General features: G+C 49.5%; 1 protein-coding gene across 4 annotated transcripts in view; it reads right to left on the bottom strand.

Moving 5' to 3' along the window:
• The window catches only part of CAPN5 (calpain 5), a 58895-nt gene that overhangs the window by 20163 nt on the left and 24798 nt on the right, over positions 1-13934 (bottom strand). For 3 of the 4 annotated variants that reach the window (XM_052812408.1, XM_052812407.1, XM_052812409.1), the window contains one exon: positions 2867-2998. In XM_052812408.1, the coding sequence (XP_052668368.1) occupies positions 2867-2998 (132 nt within the window). Of the gene's footprint in view, positions 1-2866; positions 2999-13934 lie in introns of those variants that run through there. The other variant, XM_052812406.1, reaches the window with a different exon arrangement.

Here is a 13934-nt window from a genome sequence, read left to right as displayed (position 1 = left end):
GCTGAGAGATTTGGGGTTGTTCAGCCTGGAGAAGAGAAGGTTCCAGAGAGACCTTATTGCAACCTTTCAATATATAAAAGGGGCTTATAAGAAAGATGGAGAAGGACTCTTTAACAGGGAGTGTAGTGATAGGACGAGGGGTAAGAGTTTTAAACTGAAAGAGGGTAGATTTAGATTAGATATTAGGAAGAAATTCTTTACTGTGAGGGCGGTGAGGCACTGGAACAGGTTGCCCAGGGACACTGTGGCTGCCCCATCCCTGGCAGTGTTCAAGGCCAGGCTGGATGGGGCTTTGAGCAACCTGGTCTAGTGGAAGGTGTCCCTGCCCATGGCAGGGGAGTTGGAAATTCTGGCTGTTGTCTGAGCTCTTGCTTCACTTGTTTACTAGCTTTAAAACACCTTTAGCAACAACTGTCGATCCAACCCTTGGGTTTTAAAAGCTAAAAATGCCTTCAGGTAATCCTGGAGACCTTCTTGAGCTGAGCTACATGTGACAATGTCACATGCACCTTGCTTGGACTGCTTGGTGTTACAGAGCCAGATCACACCTAAAGCCATGTAGGGTCAGCCAAGACTCAGGAATTTAGAGAACAGCTCTAAATTAAATTCCAGTACCCCATTCCCACTCAGTGACTCAAACAACACAGGCTTAATGGGAAGTAGGGACATGGAGGGAGCCTTGGGGTGTGGTGGAAGAAAGGGTGTGAATAAAATTATTTCTTGGGATACACAGGGATGTGCTGGCCCGTCCTATTCCCTTGAAGGTATTCCTCCTCTCCACACTTAAGAGAGACAGTTTCACTGTGTGAAGTGGAGCAAGGGACACACAGAGCCTGGTTACATCCTGGTGTAAATCAGGGTTACATTTTCTAGGAGCAATGGGAGACCTGGGCCAAGATCCCTGTGCTGATATTTCAGAGATACTAACACTTGCGTCAGCATCTTTCAGCTCCTCCTGGACCCTGAATCAGAGACATTTTGGTGTCTAATGACACTAAAACTAGGTTTTAACCTAGGTTTAAAAACCTAGTGTTTTGCTGCTTTGTCTGTCCTCTCAACTGTTGCTTGCATCAGCATATTGACCAGTCAGGACTAGAGGTTTGCCTTGCAGGCACTGGGTCCTATGTGTGAGGATGCCTGAGGGCCAAGAAGCACCAGATACCTCCAGCAACGTTATCACCATTGCACGTGCAACTATACCAGGGACCAAGAGGTCCACTAGTTCTGGGCCAACGAAGGGCTCCATGATATCAGGCAAGGACCATGGTCTAATCCCAGCACATCCAGCAGAGCTGGTGTCTCTTTGGACCAGGGGGTTATTCGGTGCACTCGATGTCTCCCATTTTGCTTTAAAAGTTGCTGCTGCAGTTTCTAGCCATGCTTACTCCCTGCAGTTCATCACAAGCTCTCAAAGCACTTTGCAAAGGAGGAGCAAAGGTCCCATCTAATGCAGAGGTCTCCAAAAGCAGGCACGTGCTGAAGCATGCCTGACCAGAGCCCGGTAGTGAACACCACAGCAAACTGAACATCATGGGAAGCGAAGGCTTGGGGAGAGGTCTGCAGCTTGTGCTTTTGTCAGAAAACAAACCTGAAAGAAAGAGGAGGCAGGTGAAGAAGAGCCTCTGAGAGTTAAGGGCATGGAAAATGAGAAGTCATAAACACCCACAGCCAAATTGCCAAGGGAGGAAAAGCAATGCTGTTGGCAAACTGAAATAATGAGGTGTCCAAAGGGACCCGGCTTCTGTTCGGTTGGCATTTCCCAGGGCAGAGCTGGAAATGAATGGTGAGGAGGGAAGACAACTCTCCCGCTCGCCCTTGGGAGACATCGACGCAGAGGAACAAGCTAAACAACCCCTTGCAGCATGCCTGTAATGAGAGCCACAACAGTCACCACAGCCACGCTGGGAGGAAACCTTACTGCTTATCCAGAAGCCAACAACAACTAGCCTGTTCCCATATAAAGAAAAACCTTGATTTTAACAGAAAATGGGGATGCTGCAACAAACACAAATTCCTGAGCTTAGTGTTCACGATCACGAAACCCACACACAGCAGAGACTGGAAGTACCACAGCGCACAGAGCAGATGTAAAGGCGTAGGGTGGAAGGACCCCTTTTGGGTCTGTTGCAGCAGGAGGCTGTGGGTGAAGCAGGTGATGCTGTCTGCACACACTGTAGGACTTTGGTGGCTGCCTTTTGCAGTAAAATCTAGGAAAAGGTGCTTGCAACTTGCTGGTCTCTTGTCCTACAACGAGGCACGCCTGGTGTGCTTTCTGGCCCACGCTCCTTGGTGGCTTTCTGGCCCACAACAGAGTCCCTTTGGACCCCACACTCGAAGGAGCACTGCTACATGGTGCAGTCCAGCCATGGGACATGCCAGGGATGGATGCTTTGGGGAAGCAGTGGCTTGGGAGAGATACTAATACCCTCAAATCACCCTACCTGCCCCAGCGCAAGGTGTCTCATTGCCAAGGTGGGCGCACGCTGAGCGGCCAAAGAGAGGTAACACCATGGGAACTAGGGAAATGGGGCCAAACACTGCAGCTGAGCATCCTCAATTTTGTTCTTCTTGTTGCTTTTTAGGTTATTTTGGAGTGGGGAGGGTCAGGTTTAGGACCTGGAGGACAGGACGGGACTTGATCCACTTGGTTAAGGAAAACTGGCCAAGGGTTTGGCTTGAGTGTGATGGGACTGCAGTCATGATGATGAATTCCCCTTGAAAGGTTGTCTTTTAAGGGAGGTTTCTGCACATGAACAGTTTTTCAGGACCTGAGGCATCCCTGAAGAACCAGTTTTTGAGCCGGACAAACACAATGCGAAGCCAAGGCGTTGAAGACAGGCTTTCCCCTGGCATGGGAACTGCTTACCTTCTGCCACAGAGACTCCCGGGACGCCAGGGAGGAGCAGGCAGCCACGAACCAGCAGTTCCCAACCTGGCCCTGGTGTAAGTCATGGGAGCTGATCCCGTCCACAAAGAGATGTGGATCATCGCAGATTTCCTGTGGGATGGGAGAAAAACAGACACACTGGGTAAGCGAGGACATAGGGAAATCAGGAGCAAGGCCTCTCAGCAAAGGAAAATCTCTTCCTCTCTTTCTCAGGCTCCATTTAAATCCCACCTGCAGCTTTCTGCTGGCCTCGTTCATCACGCTGGTGGCAGGAGGACCTTGTCCTGCCTTCTGCTCTCACCAGGACATGGGCAGCATCACTGCCGAAGTGACGCCAGACCTACTCCCTATTCTGTTCCAGCATCAGCACAGATTTGCTATAATTATCCCTGATGATAATGATACATTTTCACACCATTACAGCCCATCCCCTCTTCTAAGTTCACTCTTTGTTATTTCTCATAAGCCCTTCAGGTCTCTCTACTCCGTGACTGCTTTAACCAGCTCCTCTCTCTCTTATTTTGCTCTGGAGAGCATGAGAGCATCACCCAAACCTGCTGTTTCCCATACTGGAACTTGTGGATCCATCCAAAAATAAAACCCTGCAGGAGCAGGGCAGAGCCAGGCATTTAGATGAGGAATCGCAGTGCCTAAATCGGACAGTTCACCCAGGAAAGCTCAACGCAGATTGAGGGCTCAGCCATGGTTGCAAGAAGCCAAGTGTCCTCACCCGGGAGGTTTGTTCTTCCAGATCTTAGCACAGCAGGTGGAAAAAATTCAGTGAGCCAAAAGCTTTGCAGTTGGGCCAGGAGACCCATACTGACACAAAAGCCAGCATGGTGGATTCTGCACGGGCACCGTGAATGGAGAAACTTGGGCAGGAGGAGCTGGGAGGTGAGCTCATCCCTCCAACCTCTCAGGCACCAACCACATCGCCTTTCCTCTGCCCGGCTCCTGCCAGGCTCCCTTCTTCCCACTCCCACTTAGAACCAGGCCAAGAAAGCACTTAAATAACAGAGGGTGTTGAGCAAGCTTCATGTGAAACACCACTTTTCTTTTTTTTAATCTTTTCTCCTGATCAATCCAGTTTGGAAGGTCATGTCCAGCTGGAGGCTGGGAGCAGATGGGACAGACAAAGAGCTGAAAGAATCTCTTCCCCTTTGTTATTGCTTTTAAATTGAAGGGGGGAAAGGAAAAGCAGATTTTCCTTCTTCCCCCACACCTCCCAGTTTTTCACGCTGGCTGCACCTAGAATAACGTTCCCCACAAACTTTGCACATGAGGACTTGCATTGCCTCTGCCCATCACGGGGAGGAAAAGGAATCGCTGCTTTGTAAGCACCTCCTGCTATTCCCACCTAACCCAGCCAGCACTCTACACCTAAAAAATAACCTGAGCTCCATCCAGACACAAACTGGGCAGGGATCAAACCCAAGGGAGAGGACTAATCCCCTGCCAGCTGCTGGTGTTGCAGGAGGTTGGGATAAGCGCTAGAGGGAGGCAAGCTGACAGCCACCAAAGGCAAGAGCCACCTGCTCTTCCCAGCATCTCTGAGTGCAGGCAGGGATGGGAGAGGAGCAGTGGGGTTTATCTCCGTTTATCTCCTGTTTCATACCACCGAGGAAGCACCCAGCAACAGGGGATGTGTCTGTCCTGTCCGTTGGTGAAGGGATGTCTGCAAGATCAGCTCTTAGTGGCATCCTGGTGATGGGGAAATCATACCTAACTGGCAGCTCTGCTCTTAGGAAAGGTCCCTGAGCATCTGACACCCTCTACCTTATGCTAATTTCTGCCAGGCAGGGTATGTTTTTCATGCTTTCATGTTCTCCCCTATCTACGTAATACCAAGCGACTCCTTTTTTGTATGCTGCAGATTCACCCAAGGGTAGAAAGGGCAGTTCTGGTCCTCAGATGGGGCAAACACAGTACCTCTTTCCCCCAGAGCATTTTGGCCCTGGGCTAGACTGTGTGGCTTTCAATCCGCAGGGATGACATTCTCTGGATGCTCTGCCTGTACTGAGGTGGGAGCAAGGGACCAAGGCACTGCTCCAGCAAGGCTGCAAAGCCCCCAGGATTGCATGGAGCACAGTGGGGCCCCGGTGTGTGACGCAGCACCTTCAGGGTGCAAAGCACACTCAGAGCTATGAAGCACCATGCCCACATGAAGAGGTGGGTGATGAACTAGAGACCTGCAGGAACTAGGTCAAAAAGAGCCAAGAAAAGCATTTAACTTAGTTTTCCTGCGGACAGAGCTGAAAGAGATAAAGAACTTGTTCTGCAGCCAGACTGAATTACAGGGCCTGGGGTTGCTATGTGCAGGGGGAGGAGAGAAGCAAAGATGCCTTGATCATAAAAAAGCCCCTTGGTTTCCTCCTGTCCCTCTCATGCAGCAGACAGAAACCAGGTGAGCAATAACATTTACCCAGGCAGGTGCGTCTCCAAAAAGCAAACACCACATCACCCTCCCAGCACCACGACTCCAAGAGAAGAGGGCAGCACACGAACGCGCACACCCACACACGTCCTGGGAGCCTTTTGGGTTCAGGCATCAGCCATCACAGAACCAGCTCAAACTGCCCCGTGGCACCGGAGGCTTCAGCAAACAGTGACTCGGTCCCATCCTTCATCTCATCCCAGCCAAATCCTGGGTCACGGCTGCTCCTAGTCTGGACACAGATGGCGAACAGCAAGGAATAGGTGGGGAAAGACACAAGCTATGGCTGCAGGGAAGCTATGGCTTCCATGTGTTGGTCTTAACTCCACCTTGGCCAAGAGAGCCATCCGTGCCTCTTTACACCCAAGGAGAACCTGTCTTGGAGGATCCCAAGGATCCTAACCACCATCGGAGATGATTTGCGCTCCCTAAAAGTGCCTGCCGAAATGGCCACTGAGCTCCAGGCAACAAAATAAAACTTAGAGAAAGCCTGTGTGGATGGTCCTATGGAAATATATAGCCTGATAACACAGGGAGTGCCAAACTAGTGATTCAAAATTCTGGTAATTCATATACTCCTTCCCACATCCTTCCTCCTGCAAGGGATGTGGGACAGAGGTGGAAATCAGAGCCGGGGCTGGGAGAGGATTTTAAGGTCCCTGTCGATGAGAGGCTGATTGCAGGTGTACCAGGTCTGGCTTATGGGAGCTGAGAACAGGCCAATTTGCTCCCTCAGGCTTTGGGTTATTAAAGTCCATTAAGGAAAAAAAAGACCCAATCAGTGCAATTATCTTGCACTTGGTGGTGTAATTTTGCTTCCCACCAAAAAGCATGTAGGCTTTTCCTCTGCTCTCCCCTTTACTACTCTTTCCCCCAACACACACAATTTCCTTCCAAATCCATTTAAACCAGAAAATATCACCCTCATCTTCTCCAGCTAGTCCAATTCCACACAGGGTAGTAATGAGCAAATCACCCTCTAATAGGCTTTATAATTGGTGACTGTCTCATCATAAATGTTTCCCAGTGCAGATTTCTGAGCTTTAGATTCACTGGGGATCTGGATCGTGTCAAGCCAGCTGTGGGGAGGGAAAAAGCTAAGGGGGGAGAATAACCATGTGAGGTACAACATCTGCTGCATGCCAGGACCATTTTTTGCTAACAAGATATTGCAAGGAGCAGACTAGTCTAATTGCATTGCAGAGCCTGGCTGTTTCAGGAACAATGCTTTCACTCAGACTTGCAAAATCAGCAAGATAATCTATTAGCGTGGCTGCGCTTCCCCTCTCCCGGGCAATGGGGAGCCAAAAGGATCCTGTGTCATAAATGTCACTCACACAGCCAAGAGAGCAAGATGCGTCCAAGCACGGCGAGCAACGGTGACACAGCTGGCACAAAGGTCCCTGCGCTGCCTTGCTGCACGTACCTGCATTGGGATGTGATTTTGCAAAAAGGGCAATTAAAAAATTTGCAACAGGGTGACATAGGGGAGGGAAAAAGGTGAGTTTAGAAAACCAAGGGTCTGTGTTTTCAGAGGGATTTTTATAGAATCATAGGATCATAGAGTCATAGAATGGTTTGGGTTGGAAGGAACATTTCAAGGTCATCTAGTCCAACCCCCCTGCCATGAGCAGGGACATCTTCAACCAGATCAGTTGCTCAGAGCCCCGTCCAACCTGACCTTGAACGTTTCCAGGGATGGGGCATCGACCACCTCTCTGGGCAACCTGGGCCAGGATTTCACCACCCTCAGTGTAAACCAATTCTTCCTTACATCTAGTCTGAATCTCCCCTCTTTCAGTTTAAAACCATTACCCCTTGTCCTATTGCTACAGGCCCTATTAAAAATTATATCCTCAGTGACTCAGCTTCACACACATCAAAGGGTAGGTTTGGTTGGGAATATCTACACCCTATAAAACTGTTTGTGGGGGTTTGTACTGCCTCAGTCAGGCATCCCTAATGCTAATCCACCCAGAGTATCTTAACGTATACACATTTGTATCTGTTATCAGCTCCCACAACACACAAAGGGCGTTGGACACACCACCCACAGAAAACAGGACTTGCTTGTACAGGGAAGCATCAAAAAAATACACTCCCCACCAACCCCATGACTCTGCTTGTGTACCTCAGCACGACGCCGTGCAGTTTGTTTTGGCACCAGAAAGAGTGGGGATGGTGGCAAACAAAATCTAAAGGTCAATTTGCAGGCTTAGCAGCCTTGACAGGCCTCTGCGGTTTTATCTTCCAGGTATCCAAAGTACAAAGGCACTGAAGAGGTCTCTGTTAAAGCAACGAGACGTGGAGAGACGCAACATGCTGTGAGAGCACCGCACCTCTCCAGGAGCAGACAGAGAGGGAGAAGGATGGGAAGGAGACTGGAACAAGCGCAGAGACCTCGGACCCACCGTTCCCGTTCCACCCGCCCGTGCTCTCCAGGGATGCACTCTTGGAAAGCCTCATCATTACTCAACCCAGGACTTGTTCGGTCTCTACCCAGTCACGACTGATGTAGAGGCCACGACAGCCTGGCTTTTAGCATCTCGACGCGTGCAGACGCAGCCCTCCCCAGATTGCCTCTCCCACAGCGAGTTCTTTTGATGCGGCTGGTTGCAGAGCTGCAAAGAAAAAGTACTCCCTGGATCCTGACAGCCCTGAGATCTGCAGATCTCGGCACCGAAGCAGGAAAGTCTTCACACATCTCACTGACAAACTGGGGGGTGGGATGCTCAGAGCGGTGAGATGATGCACCCCAGGTTACCCCATCCAGAGGCAGAAGTGGTCCCTCTTGGTTTCAAGTCCCAGTCACCACATGAGCCGTTGTTCCTTCATGGAAACGATGTCATCTGGCTCCTTTTCATGCTGCATTGCCTGAGCCAGCCTGACCCTGACGAGTGCACACAACCACAGTCTTGAGAAGTGAAGGAGAGGACAGTGAGCAAACGCAGCAGCTCTCAGAAATGGCTCCACCTGGATCTCCTTCCCTTAAATCTTACTACATGTAGGCACGGGCTCTAGGGAGCTACACCGGAGAGGTGGAGGAGGAGGAGAAACAAAAATAAGCTCCCATGGCTGGTTTAACTTTAATACCCTATGACAGATACACCCCTCTGATTTATCACAGTGCTGCAGGCCACCTTCTCCCAAGTCCCCCCATCCTCCATCATATCCAAGTCTTGAGCTCTCCTACGGATCTCCTTTGACCAAGCTCCCTTGGGACGGTGCTAAGGGCTTGCAGGGCGAGGAACAACCCTGGTTTGGCAGCATCATGGGTTTAAAATACACCCACCCTCCAAAGCCTGTCCTCTCACCGTGGCATGCTGCGCCCTCAGTTGCACCAGCACTTCTAGTTGTGGGGTCTAACCTCAACCAGAGGAACGACTTTGGCTTGAAACTATCTCCATCAGGCCCCAAACTTGTTCTTGGGGAGGTTCACAGTCACGTTGGTACAAGTGAGGGACCATGAACTACAGGCATGAGTCATGAGGATCTTCCACAACTTGCATCACTTTTGAGCCATCAGTCCCCACCCTGGAGGACATGGTGGTGGGCACTTGTTGGTGGGAAGGGAGGAACTTATTCAAGTAAGCCCTGCTGTGAGAAACCACAGTATTTTGGGAGGAATGGTCCAAAACCACCCACTCATCACAGAGCTATTGTGAAATCCTGGAGCAAGCTGATGTGGCCACGAGCTTGGCTGCACCATTTCTGCCTCCAAGTGACATAATTCAGGTTTGGTACTTACACTGTCCTGCCTGAATCCCAATTCCTGTGTCTCACTGAAAGCCAATCTTCTCAACCAGGATTTAGCCATCTAAATCATGCAGGGGGTTTTTAGTTTGGGGTTTGTTTTTTTTTTTTCTTTTAATTATCCTAAAAGCCAAGTTATTGATGGGAAAAGAAAGAACCTGAAGCTGCAAAGGAAAATTTTCTCCACCCTCCACTGTGCATATCTCCGATCAAAATCTCTTAACTACTTTTCTATGGGGATACCTCCCACACCCCCTTGAGCCATACTGTCCCAGGGTGAGGAACCGCCCTTTGGTTTGTGATTGTGTCATATTTATAGCACAGAAGCACCTCAATCTAAGACCGGGACTTGACCCCACCACAGTCCAAATTAATCCCTGACTATGCAATGACAATGAAGAGGTTATCATGAGTTTAAGCCATTTAAAGAAATGACTTCCAGCCCACACCTATTCTGGTTATTCATACCCTGGGTGTAGCTTTACAGAGAAACCCGCTTTATGAGAAAACCACCCTCTAGAAATGTGAACTCATGAGCTTCTGTTAGCTGGGAGAAGGGACAAAAAGGGGCATTATTTAGAGAAAATGATTCAATATTCAGCCACCAGGAAAAGGCTGAGCTCCTGCCACTGTTGAGAGAAGGAAGCGGAGAGGAACTTGGCAGCAGGGTTGGCCGAAAGCACCCAGCGTTAGCTGGCACCGGCTGGCACCTCCAAGTGGGGGGTTCACCAAAAAGGATGAAGCCTGTATTTAACAACCAGTGGGGATCTTCCCATGAGGCCATGGGCTCAAGTCGTGAAACTGCAGGAGTTCCCAGAGACGTCAAACAAGCAAGCTTCATCTCTCCTTGGGAACATCACTTTCCCCCCTATGGTGATTTTCTCCTGACCTGCTCTACTTTCCCAGTAACACAGGCAATACGCAGCATTTCCAGATGAGACTTTGAAGCCTTCAGTTCATGCTCAGTTTGCTGCCGGTTTACTGAGAGACACAACAACGCAGGTACAGAGCAGCAGCTCCAAGACAGGAACATGCACAAGCTCTCCCAGCAATAGGTAGCACAGGGTCACCACACAAACTCACTACATGGTTTACATGGGCTGTATACAAGCTAAATATGTGTATGGTTAGACTTTTAGCCAGTTTCTCCAGTTATTAAGCACTCTGTTTACATTTTCCATCATTAATTCTTACATAACTCTATCAGTGGTATTTGTATCAGACCACAATCAAGCTTTAACCATCCAGGACCACTCTCCATTAAGCTGGTTTGTCCACCCTTTTCCTTCCTGGAGGGGAACTGGGAGGAACGCATCACTGAGTGGTGATTTCTTCCCAAAGATCCAGAAATATCAAAGATGTGGGATGCTTTGTTTCGCCTCTATGTGAACACACAGGTCACCCCTCCCAAGCTGCAGTCTCTTGCCTTGTTGGTCAACACAGCTCTGGCTGGTCCCAGCTATCACCCAAAGGGGACAGATGCTTCAGCTCGCCCTTGCTGACCTGATTTCTTCTTGTGAGATCTGAGTGAGACACCACCAGCTTCAAGGGGTGGAGAAGTGGTGCCAGCTTGTCCCTGCCCCACAGGGACTTGGAACAGTGGCTGAAGCACTGAGCTCCTTTAGGGCACCTGAGAAGCCATGGCCAAAAAGGGGGTGAAGCCAGAGCATTTGGCAAACTCCTGTGAAAGCATCACCCTGGGGTGCTGCTTTTGGCTGCACTTTCGGTGACGGATAGTCTAAAAGGGACCTATTGGTGGGTTTTCATAGAGATGAGCATCCAGATGAGGATGTGAAGGGGTCACAGAGGTGCAGGCTTGGTCCTGGCGAGCTCAACTACCAAGTGCCTGTGCTCCAGGGCACTGCCAACACCTAAAGGCTTTGTCCTTTCTCAGAGATGCTTTTCATTCTCCTCCACTTCTCCAAGTTCAAGACTGGCTTGTCCATAGAGGTGTCAGGGGCATAGCAGGGAGCTGAGCACCAGCTCCCTACAACCGCACATGGCAGTGAGGCAGCATGCACGTTGGGGACGGATGGCCACGAACATGGGTAGGATGGTCAAGCAGGACAGCAGCATCCCAAGGAATTCATCCCCTGCATTGCACAGTGTTTCAGCACACACAGGTCTAAATGATTGCATTGGGCTAAGTGCCTTCACTTAGGACAAAAATTGCACCCTTCCCTGCACTGCACATTTCAGTCTGCCTCATAAACAGGTTTTTAATCTTTGCAGGGCTTTGGGGCAGTATTTGCATAGTCTCTGTGTTAAATTATATATATCAGAGGAGAAACAGTGCCATTCCACTTACTGTCAAACTGTGTTGGGGTTTTATCTTAAAAAGGGACGACTTGGAGAATTTAATGCTCCGTACAAATAATTCAGATGGCGTCAGTTGTTTGGCAGCAAGGAAAGGACAAGCCCTTGCCCTGGGATGCTCACAAAGACAGATGCTAGCTGCATTTATTCATCCCCAGTCAACCCATCAATGCTTCTGGACTGGACAGGAGTCCAGGCTCTGCTGAGCGAGGGAAGAAGGAAAGATGATGGAGAGAGGGTTTGTACCTGTTTCTTTGCAGGTGTGGGTATCCCTCTGCCCTGACTACATATGCATTACACGGTTACCATATATTTAAAGGGAACAGAAATGCAGAAGCAAGCGAGTGTGCACACAAGATCCAAGGGGTGTACACTGAAGCTAAGCCAATTCACACCAAAAAAAAGCAAATCCTGAGGCAGGAACTGGTCTTTAGAACAAGTGATCCAGAGCCACAGTGGATTTTGCTCTCCTGAAAAAATAAAACTGGATGGTGCTTAGAGGAAGCAGGTCAAGTTTAGTTCAATGGGGAGTTAATTCAAAGAAATGCCATGACCTCTTGTTACACAGAATTCAGCTGATGCATCGACAATGGTTTCCTATGGCTTTGAAATCACCAGACCAAGGAAACGGCTCCTTTTCTGCTCTAACCACAGGGCCAGCATGGCTCCAGCTGTCATCCTCCCACCAATGCTCCCTCCTTTTTCTTTCCTTCTTTAACCACTTCTTGCAGCAGCTGGACTCAGCCCTCAGTTTTACCACACCTAATATTTTATTTTTCTTCTGCAAGAGGCAGCACCGTGCCTGATGGAGTCTTTGCAAGGGCTTTGGTGAAAGGCACTTGTTCCAACAGGACCAAGCCTGACCTTAACACAGGCAAATCACCCCAAAAACCCAACCTCTTTGGGGGCTCAAAAATTAGAGCTCACAGGCATTGCAGCACCTCCCAGCTTGCACCAAGATTAAAAACCTGGGTTGATCCAGGGCATAACTAGCTCTGTACCTGCTCCGCAGGCTGAATGTGCCCCTCTGGCATCCCAGAGCCAAATCTGGGAGGATTTGCACCATTCCCTCCTGTCCTGGTTTAACCCCAGCCAGCAACTAAACACCACGCAGCTGCTCACTCACTCCCCCCCACCCAGTGGGATGGGGGAGAAAATCGGGAAAAGAAGCAAAACCCGTGGGTTGAGATAAGAACGGTTTAATAGAACAGAAAAGAAGAAACTAATAATGATAATGATAACACTAATAAAATGACAACAGCAATAATGAAAGGATTGGAATGTACAAATGATGCGCAGTGCAATTGCTCACCACCCGCCGACCGACACCCAGCCAGTCCCCCAGCGGCGAATCCCTGCCCCCCCCCACTTCCCCGTTCCTAAACTGGATGGGACGTCCCATGGTATGGAATACCCCGTTGGCCAGTTTGGGTCAGGTGCCCTGGCTGTGTCCTGTGCCAACTTCTTGTACCCCTCCAGCTTTCTCACTGGCTGGGCATGAGAAGCTGAAAAATCCTTGACATTAGTCTAAACACTACTGAGCAACAACTGAAAACATCAGTGTTATCAACATTCTTCGCTCTGAACTCAAAACATAGCACTGTACCAGCTACTAGGAAGACAGTTAACTCTATCCCAGCTGAAACCAGGACACCTCCCATGGAGCTCAGAGGGCAGTGGATGCCCAGGGCTCCTTTCTGTGACAACCTCTGCTACCGTTATGCTCTTCCCCATTACCAATACAATAATTTCTAGAAACCGATGTGCAGTTGCATTAAGAAGCAGGCAATGAGTCTAATCCACTGATTTTACTGTTGCTTTTGCATTTAAGGCCGTGTCCTTCTGATGCCAAGGACAGAGCAGACTGGCTGGATAATTTCTTATCAAAGGCTGCAGTGAGCCATACTCACACTGGGCAGCTTGTCACTCCCTATCCTCTTTGGGGGAAAGGGGGAGAGCGTGTTTGCCTAAGGCCACGGGCCTGTGGCCCTGGGAGGATCTGGCAAGATCTGCTGGAATGCTGCCAGGGTCACCATCACGTTTAACGAGAGGAGAGACATTTTAAAATGAGCATAAATGATAACAAAAATTCTCTTGTCCATCCTTGAGGAGAAGGGACAGGGCGAGTCTGTGAATGGCTTAAAAATGTAAGAACAAGGTCAATTTAGAGATTGCATTAAATGGTGACCAAATCCTTTCCTGGCAAGGAGCGACCAGACTGGCACTCAGCTCCAGGCTTTACTGAAAACAGCAGATAAATTAACAGGCGAGTGTCTCATAAATCCCTAAGCTGAGAAACGCAAAGGTCTGGAAGGACTCCGACTCCCATGATGGATCACAGACAGACGACAGACTCTGCTTGGTGGAGACGAGCCTTCAGTCCATCCAGCAGCACAGAGGAGCCACAGCATCAATGCTAACCACAAGCATCCTTTGGGCAGGACCAAAACTGAGTGAGACAGGCCAAAAAGCTGCAAAAAGCTGAGCAAAGACATCCCTGGAGTGTGGGTGCCAGAGGTTAGTATTTCTGGCAGAGGATGGTCC

This window comes from Harpia harpyja, chromosome 17 (genome assembly GCF_026419915.1).
Source record: "Harpia harpyja isolate bHarHar1 chromosome 17, bHarHar1 primary haplotype, whole genome shotgun sequence".
Classification (NCBI taxonomy): Eukaryota; Metazoa; Chordata; class Aves; order Accipitriformes; family Accipitridae; genus Harpia; species Harpia harpyja.
This window is presented reverse-complemented; position numbering and strand designations above follow the sequence as displayed.